The sequence below is a fragment of the Balearica regulorum genome, chromosome 16 (assembly GCF_011004875.1).
Source record: "Balearica regulorum gibbericeps isolate bBalReg1 chromosome 16, bBalReg1.pri, whole genome shotgun sequence".
Classification (NCBI taxonomy): Eukaryota; Metazoa; Chordata; class Aves; order Gruiformes; family Gruidae; genus Balearica; species Balearica regulorum.
The window spans coordinates 1,314,657-1,323,774 of NC_046199.1; the positions used below are offsets into that span (position 1 = coordinate 1,314,657).

At 47.2% G+C, this 9,118-nt stretch overlaps 1 protein-coding gene across 1 annotated transcript; it reads left to right on the top strand.

The window, feature by feature from the left end:
- The first annotated feature begins 2,734 nt into the window (after positions 1-2,734).
- Positions 2,735-7,600, top strand: SRSF6 (serine and arginine rich splicing factor 6). The gene is made up of 6 exons (XM_075768989.1): positions 2,735-3,008; positions 3,384-3,532; positions 4,954-5,081; positions 5,296-5,504; positions 5,861-5,950; positions 6,075-7,600. Exons 1-6 carry the CDS (start codon positions 2,902-2,904, stop codon positions 6,436-6,438), a joined length of 1,047 nt encoding a protein of 348 aa, XP_075625104.1. The 5' UTR covers positions 2,735-2,901; the 3' UTR covers positions 6,439-7,600.
- Positions 7,601-9,118: the final 1,518 nt, after the last annotated feature.

The following is a 9,118-nucleotide window of genomic DNA, read 5'->3' on the forward strand; positions in this document are numbered from 1 at the left end:
TGCAGGGACTGCCTGCGCTCGTTCATGCTCCACACGGCCCTGAGCTGGACAGACGGGTTCCCATCCATTTCTAGGGCGTTGTGTGGGGATATTCTCCCAAGAGAACGCAGTGACATAAACACCAGCTGAGGGCTCAGAGCTCAGAGGATGCACGGACAGCATTTGCGTCATGAATTTATTTTTCCCTGTTGGAAGGGGTAAAGAAATTCCTTACAGAAAGAGGCAGAGACATTGAAACGAGTGTCATCACCTACGAGAGAGCAGCTGTTATGGGCTGTGAGGAAAGTACCGAAGTGCAGGTCTTTCAGGAAAGGCAGTTACTTAAGGCTCTGATCCTGAAGAGCATCCACTTGCAGGGAAGCCCTTCAGAACAGGCTTAGCTTTCCTCCTCACCCTTGAACTTCAGTACAGGCTCACACACTATCCACAACCGAGCACGGGATGTGTGAGCAAGAACTGTCTAATCGGGTTGTTTCCAGCGAGTCTTAGCACGCAGCTCTCCTACGCCATAGGTGCCAGCACAATTTCAGATGAATGCTCATATGCATGTTGTTCTTTTTTTAATTTGGGCCAGTGAATCATTATCCTCTTATGAGAACAGGAGTGGAAAATAACAGAATATAGAAAGGGAGAGGACATTTATGACCAGATGTTATAACCTGTAGTTATCTCAAAAAAAGACACAAATGACTTAAACGAATGGATTTTCGTTTAAGGTTTAGTTCTGTGTATACAAGACTCACTGCAATGGTATTGCTGTCCTTGTGAGAGGCTCAGGGATACTATTACATTTTAGCAATAAATAGCTATAATACCTTTCTCACTTACCTGTTTCTGAGTGTCGTGGTTTAACCTGTCCAGCAGCTAAAACAACCACACAGCTGTTCTCTCACGGCCCGCCACACATACAGTGGGATGGGGGAGAGAATCGAAAAGGAAAAAAAAGAAAAACTCATGGGTTAAGGCAGCTTAACAAGACAGAAAAGGAAGGTGGTAATAATAACAATAACTACAACAATAATAAACAAGTGATGCACAGCACAATTTCTCACCACCTGAAGCCAATGCTCAGCTAGTTCCTGAGCTGTGATTCCGCCCTCCGGCTAGCTATATAGAGAGCATGATGTCATATGGTATGGAATATCCCCAAACCAGCACACTGAGAAAGCACTGGTGCTTCAGAGCTTGTTCTCTAAACAGTACAGTTGGAAGTTGAAGATCCCAACTCTTCCAGGAGACCTTTTATTTCCGTAGTCTCAGGGCAAGGGACAGCACATCTTGTGCTGTTTCCCTCTGTGCTGGGCTATTCAGCACTTAAAAAAAAAAATCCTTTTGAATTCTGTACACAGAGCTGATGAACACGACAGCATGACCAATGGTTCAATTTACTCATTAGTCACAAGTATCTCCTGGTGATGTTGTATGAAAACACCCACAGCAGGCTTGTAAATGACTGACTGATCTGCGTTAAGTCTTTCTAAAGCAAACAGAAAACACTCGATGAACTCAGGAAATCTTCCAAGTGCTGTCTACTATAACGGAAGAGAAAGAGGTCACTCGTCTGTTGTACTATACGAATCAAGCTTTTATTAAATGAGGAAAATGAGACACAAGAGATTTCCCCCACTTCTCTAACTCAAACTCAGCAGTGGGTTTGTTAGATTGACTCAGGGCAACATCCTGAAAATTGAAGGTATTGGTGGTGTCTTTGGGGGGTTGCTTTGCTGAAATTGGTGCTCACAGTATCGAAGTGTTAAGTGAACACAAGTGGCTGGGAAATACCTTGAAGTAGGTGTAAATGCGGCCTTTTCACCTAAAATATTTAAATTGTATAGTATACAATATAAAAATGTAGTAAATATACATAGTTTGTATCAAAAACACAAATCATAGTATACACTATTAAATAGCAGTACGATGTAAAGGCCAGCATATTCAAGCAGCGGGTTTTTTAATAGATTGGATTTTTCTAACTTCGAACACATACTAAAGGGAAACCAGGACACGGAACGTGCCAGCGTCGGGCTGGTATTAGGGGTTGCTCCTACACAACGGTGCCTAGAAAAGCACCCCCACCGAGAGAGCTCTGTGCTTCCCGGCCTGCGAGGGACCTGCCAGGAGCCCAGGCAGAGCGCTCCAAATCCCAGGGCTTTGCTCCGACCGACCCCGAGTGACGGCACACCGCCTTCGGACGCGCTGCCACCAGCCAGGCCGCTCGCCGCCTGCCAGGGCCCGGTCCCACCCAGCCGTCACTCGGACCGGGGTGAAGCGGGCCCGGTCGCTGCTGGCTGGCTGGCTGGCTGGCTGACTAAAGCCGGCCCGCCGGCCCCTGCCGGCTCAGCCACACACCGCAGAGGCTGCGGCTGAAGGGCCGCGGGGGGGGCACCAGCCACCTGGGCCGCGACGGCGGGGGCAGCGGGCCGAGCCCGCCGGGGCTGAGGGCGGCGGGAAGGCCCGGGCGCGGGCCGCACCCCCGCGCATGCGCAGCGCCGCCCGCCCCTCTCGCCGGAGCCCGCCAGCGCCCGGCGCACGCGCGGCGCGGGCTGCCGCCTCGCGAGCGCACAGGCACGGCGCTCTGCGCATGCGCGTCGCCATCCTACCCCGCTTCCCTTCCTCCCCTCCCCCTCCCCGTCCCCGCCTGCTCGCGGGAGCGTGATGACGTCCGCGCCGCGTTCCCCTTTCCCTGCCGGCCTGCGCCGTTACGTCCGCACCGGGCCCCGCCCCCCACTATAAAAGCGGCGACGGGCGGCGGGCGCCATTGTGCTGCGGAGCAGGCCGCGGCGGTGGCAGCGTGCGGGCCCGGCAGCGCCGCTTCCCCTCTCGCCGCCTTCTCTCTCTCTTTCTCTTCCCCTCTCTCTTTCTTCTCCTCCCCCTCTCCCCCTCCCCCCCTCCGCCGCGGACATGCCGCGCGTCTATATCGGCCGCCTGAGCTACCATGTCCGGGAGAAGGACATCCAGCGCTTCTTCAGCGGCTATGGCCGCCTGCTCGAGGTCGACCTCAAAAACGGGTGAGCGCCGTCCCGCGGCCTAAGGGCCGGCACCGCCCCGCGGGCTCCCCGCTCCCCTCCCGCCCTCGCCTTCCCTGGGGCCGGGCGGGCCGCGCCCGCCGCCCCCCTCCCTCCCTCCCTCCTTCCCTCCTTCCCTCCCCCTCCCCCATGTTGTCCGTCGCTCCCGCCCGTGTTGCCGCGTGGCGCCCGGCGCAAGATGGCGGCGGCGCGGGGGGAGCGGGGGCGCTGCGGCGGGGCCGGCTCCCATTGTCCCGGCTCGGCCCCCCCCCTGCTCCGGGAGCGGTGGGCGGGCGGGGCCGCGCTGCGGCTGACGGGGCCTTTTCTTCTTCCTCACCCCCTCCCCTGCGTTCCTGCCCCCCCCCCCCCCGCTTCCAGTTACGGCTTCGTGGAGTTCGAGGACTCCCGCGATGCCGACGATGCCGTTTACGAGCTGAACGGCAAGGATCTGTGCGGGGAACGCGTGATCGTGGAGCACGCCCGCGGCCCCCGCCGCGACAGGGACGGGTACAGCTACAGTAGTCGCAGTGAGTACGGGCCCATCTTTCTGCGTGGTTCTAGGGCTGCTGCGGGGACGGGGCAGGAGGCGAGGGGAGGCGCTCGGCTGTGTTGGCAGGGCAGAGCCGGGGGTGACGGAGTGGATGGGACCGAGTCCCGTGGGGCTGAGGGGGTTGGGGTGTCGCTATCTCTGCGAGCACGGGAGGAGGGGATGCCTGGTGCATCGCCGGGAGCCAGCTATCTGCTGACTTGGTGCTGCAGGCGTTTGTCCTGGCACCGGTGCTGCACTCAGATAACCCTTCAGAAACTTAGGAGGGCAAATATGCGAAGCGATTCTGGCTGCAAAATTGTCGCCTTCTAGACAGGGTTTCTTGTTAATTAGAAACGATATGCTCTGCTAATTTATGGGCTCCACTGTTCTTGGGAGCATATAGATGAAGCAGTGATGTCGCATCACTAATGTTAATGAATAAATACTGTTGCATAATTGGGGTAGAAGCACTCGGCTGTGAACTTTCATATGAATGTTTCAGTTGAATATATAGAAGGGGTGGGGGGAGGTTTTTGAGCAGGAATCTGTTGTACTACGTGGGGGATATTGTAAATATTTCTATGTTCAGCTAACTTGTGTAACTTTCTGAGCTGAGCAATATAGAATTTAACTGACCTAGTACTGTAATTGAAAGTACTACGGTTCATCTTTTGGTAATCTCTAGAAGCTTGGTATTTGGGGAGGGTGGGTATCTGTCTTTTTTTAAAAAGAATCAAATGTATGTTGTTTAAAATTGTTGCATGTTCAATTCAAACTTTTTAACAAGTCCTTGATGTTTCAATTTAAAAGTGACCAGTGGGGCTGAGGCTGTGTCCACTGAGGCTAAGATGACTGCCTTTCCTGATTGGCCATGGCTTTTCCATACATTGTGTGACCCTTGCCCTATGACCCTTTGGCTGACCTTACCGGAAGCCATGACGACAGCAGCCTTTTGCCATTAGACGCAGGGTGATGGTGAGGATTCCAAGGGTTAGACAAAACTGGTTAAACTGAACTAGGTGACTGTTACCTTGCGTGTTTTGTGGCCAAACCACCACCAAAAACCTCATACTGTGATGTAAGTACTTAGTGTAACTAGTAAACGTTTTTGTAAAATGTAGAAATGCATGTAATCGGTTAAGTTTTATATTTTACAATGTTCTGTAAAATAAAACTTAGCAAGGTGAATCTAATAAGGAGCAGTCACTCTCTAACAGATCTTAGGAGCACAGACTTGTAGGATTTTAGTCTGTTTGATTTGCCATTAATATAGATTATGGCAAAATTGCAAAGTTTATTGGAGGCTTAGAGAAATAAAGTCCTACTCCAGTAAATATAACTGTTTAACTAACTTTTTCAGAAAATTTAGTTTCCTTCATGCTAGGAGATGATCTAACTTTATTTCTTTGTACAATAAAGGTGGGGGTGGTGGCGGATATAGCAGTCGGAGACAATCTGGAAGAGATAAATACGGACCGCCTGTTCGTACAGAGTACAGACTGATTGTTGAAAACCTTTCCAGTCGCTGTAGTTGGCAGGATTTGAAAGTATGTATTAATGTTCTATCATAGAGCCTGTTGTGACTAGCAGAAAGCAATCACGTATTAATGTTCATTTTGATTTAGGTAGAAGTAATTGGGAAGTATTTGTGTGTGAATGTTTAAATGCGTCTTGCGTTTGCTCCTACTTGTCTTAAGCTAACGTACTTGCAGAGCGTAAGCGTGTGGAATGGCGATGTAATTCTTCATCTACTCCCTAAAGGATTTCATGAGGCAAGCTGGTGAGGTAACCTATGCAGATGCTCACAAAGAACGTACAAATGAAGGAGTGATCGAGTTCCGGTCTTACTCGGACATGAAGCGCGCCCTGGACAAACTGGATGGCACAGAGATAAATGGAAGGAAGATCAGGCTGGTTGAAGACAAGCCGCGGTCAAGCCATAGGCGATCTTACTCTGGCAGCAGGTCAAGGTAACTTTTGGGATGTGTCAGTCTCTGCGTCAAGACTACTTGCACAAAGAGTGGGTGTAGGTAGCCATACCTGCCACAATTATCTTCAGTTGATATTTTAGGAATAGGATGATGCCTGAGAATGTGGAAGGAATTATTTTATGTAACACAGCAAAGCCAGGTGTGAGAGTTTTTCATGTGCGAAACGTCAGATGTAAATTATTGACAGCATATCGAATCTATGTGGATTAATAGTATGACTTGATGTGGCCATACTTGTTTTTCAGAAGTTCTTTAGTAGCTTTTCTCTGTTGGACGGCATAGCAGGGCACACCAGACAAAGAATAAGAGACAAATTAGACTTCAAATGTTTCTAGGTCACGATCTAGAAGACGGTCTAGAAGCAGAAGTCGTAGAAGTAGGAGCAGCCGCAGCAGGTCCCGTAGCGTCTCCAAAAGCCGCTCGCGGTAAGTGATACACTGTGTTCTGTGAGTACAGGAATTGCTACTTACCGATTGATAAGATAGTTACAACTGTAAGACAAAAGTACACTTCAGTTCATGCAGAATAAACTCTGTCTCTTTTTGAAAGATCTAAATCCAGGTCACGAAGCAAAGACCGCTCACGTTCCAGATCTAAAAGCAGGAAGTCTAGATCAAAGAGCAAATCGAAACCCAAGTCTGACAGGGGTTCACGCTCTCACAGCAGATCCAAGGAGAAGTCTGAGAAGTCTCGGTCCAGATCCAGGTCCAGGTCTCGATCTCCCAAAGAAAATGGTAAAGGAGATGCTAAGTCTAAGTCCAGGTCAAGGAGTAGGTCTCGTTCCAATTCTCCGCAGCAGCAGCCATCTGCCAAGGCTCGTTCAGAGTCACCACCCAAAAGAGCTGCATCGAGGTCCCGCTCCAGATCTCGTTCAAAATCTCGCTCACGATCAAGATCTAGTTCAAGAGATTAAGACTAGAACTCTCCTCTTACATTGCACACTATCGCGGAACATTTTCCTACTTGTCAGGCCATTAGTGTTATGTTAGTACTTCAGAAGTTGGTTTTTTCTCTTGCAGGAGTGAATGGCCTAAGAACTAAGTAATGAGGCATAAAGGTTTAATTTGTATCCCAAATTTGAAAAATATGAGATCGGATGGTGGTACAAAGCAGGAGAAGTCCCCCCTTTTGTAGAAATTCAGCTAAAAGTTTGATTTTATAGCATTTCTGCAGGAGTAACTTAACTACTCTTAAGTGCAAAGTGGGTTTTATATTAAAAATAAACTGAATATAAACAGGCTTAAATCTGGGCTTTTTTGAAAGTATCATTTTTTTCCTATTTTTTTCATGGTTTTAGAACTATGGGTATCATTAGCTTAATAGGTTACAGCTTGCTACCAAAGGCAGGATTGCCTTGCTGGGCAGGTCAGATAATTCTCTGGTTTATCTTAATTTGTGGAAGCAGGCTGCAAACTGTATAAACTGATAACAATACTAGGAAGATTTTTAGACCAGCAATAAACTCAAGTTGGAGCATTTGTGTTTTATCTTAACTTGCCAAAAGAACATTCCCCCAGTACTGTGACTGTATTAAAGGTAATAAAGGTACTCTGGAACCTGTATCGTACAGTATTGCTGAAAAATCCTACGGTTCAAACTTGAAAGAATGAAAGTTTTCTGACTTTTTTTTTTTGCTTGAATATCAAGTGTCACTCGATTGTCAGACACTTAATGTGTCTCTTGGATGTGGTTCAAGTCACTAGTATGTTGTATGGTTTGTCAGCCTCTAAATACCTATTGGATATGAAAACTAAGTAAATAAAATTGTCTTCCCTCCCTTTTGATTCATTTATGTTAACATTTTGCTTCAGACTAGGAGAACTATAATCCTATTGTGTGTAAGTCTGAACTTTATTGGAACTGTAATCTCTTTGAGCTAGAGTTCTAGTCTTAACAAAGGCTTTGCTAAACCACAGTTGCCAATTGACTTAAATTGTGGAATAGGACTCATCCCAAAAATTCCCCTTTATAGCTAAATTGATTTTTGTAACATGCAATAGCAAACATTAGAACTGCCTTGTACTCTTTATACAATGTGTAGTTTGACTTGTATAAAATTAAATTGGTGACTCAAACTCTTGTGTTTATTGCAGTGTAATGGGACTCTTTTTCTGCTTCATGTTGGGGAAATCACAGTTTATCCTACTTGCCTCTTTTGCTGGAGTAACTTTGTTTTAGCAAGAGACTCGGGAGCTCTTGAAATGCACTTGGTGGTGTGCTCGAGACCAGCTAGCCAACCGAGCACCGTTTGTCCCAATGCATTGTCTTCAAGCGTGGCTGGATGTGAAAGCAGCACCTCTGGTCAGTTTTTTACACATCTGTTCAGATGAATTACTGGATCAGGCGTGAGGAGCACATCCAAATGTGGCTTGATGCCAGCTTTCCTTTCCTGGAATTGCTTTATGATCTAAACAGTTCTCTTGAAAATTAACGTTCAGTTTCTTGCCCTTTCCTGATCACATCTAGAAAGCTTGATCTTCTGCCCGTTGGTGCGAGTAGCCATGCTAGCACAAGAAGGGATCCCAGGATGAGTGAAGTTAGTTTTGCCTGATAGGCTCACGTTCCTCATGGAACCCGAATGGAAGTGATTACATGGCTTGCATTGCTTTAAGGCCAGGTTACTGTTGCTTTTATATTGTACGCTTTTCCCAAGCATGGAAAAGCAGCTGTTGAGCTACCAGGCCAAGCTTCCTCGTGACTGTATGACCGTGGAGTCTTACGGATCATTCTAGCTTGACTAAATCCACACTTAGAGGGCATTTAGTACTAAAGTTTTATTCTCTGCACTTGGAATGAGGTGACTCCTATGTTTAGTTAATTTGTGATAGGTAATTTAAAAAAAAAAAAAAATGGAAGCTATTTTACTTAAGATGTATTTTAGCTTAATGACTACAAAAAAAATCTATGCTGTGGTTCCGATCACTGGAGGTAATACTTTCTCTGCACTGGATTTCAAACGTGGAGGACTTACGGGGACTTTTCTCCAGAAGTCAGATTGTGCAAGAATAGTTTAATGCAGATTTACAGCCCTAAGCTCCGCTTGTGGAAATACTTAACTCCCTTAAACTTGACACAAAATTATGCCCCCTTGATTTTATTTACGCTGATCGTGATGTAGGTCACGCTTCACAGAGAACTGCTCCCCTTTGATTAGCCTCCAGGCATCTTCAGTAAAATGCATGTCACACTCCTCAAAACAAGAATTGAGCTCGGAGCTCAGTAGATTAAAAGAGATATATATATGTATTTTCAGTATCTCTGTGTGTCTGCATTAATAAGGTGTTAATTACTTTTTTGCTTGTAGATACTGGTAACAGCTTGTTTCTAAAACATTTCCAATGCCAGCATGAGAATGCCTTGGCCTTACAGTGGCTGTTAGCACCCCACTCTTGGCTAGCAGTGCACAACAATGGTTTTTACCAAGTATATTAGCTTTCTGAAATGAGGCAGTTACGACAATGGTTATGTTTGAAGTCATCTTTATTCATGAATTACTTGCAGGGAGGGCCTAGACTGGGTTTAACCAACTCGCCTGCAACGCCTTTAAATATTGAAGATTTCTTTTTCTGTTACTGGAGCTGCGTGCGATGTCT

Excerpts from the sequence above, each read along its gene's own strand:
- SRSF6 (XM_075768989.1), top strand. The coding sequence starts at position 2,902 with ATGCCGCGCGTCTATATCGGCCGCCTGAGCTACCATGTCCGGGAGAAG. Across the intron at positions 5,082-5,295 it reads GTAGTTGGCAGGATTTGAAA|GATTTCATGAGGCAAGCTGG; the intron begins GTATGTATTAAT and ends TACTCCCTAAAG. Across the intron at positions 5,505-5,860 it reads TACTCTGGCAGCAGGTCAAG|GTCACGATCTAGAAGACGGT; the intron begins GTAACTTTTGGG and ends AAATGTTTCTAG.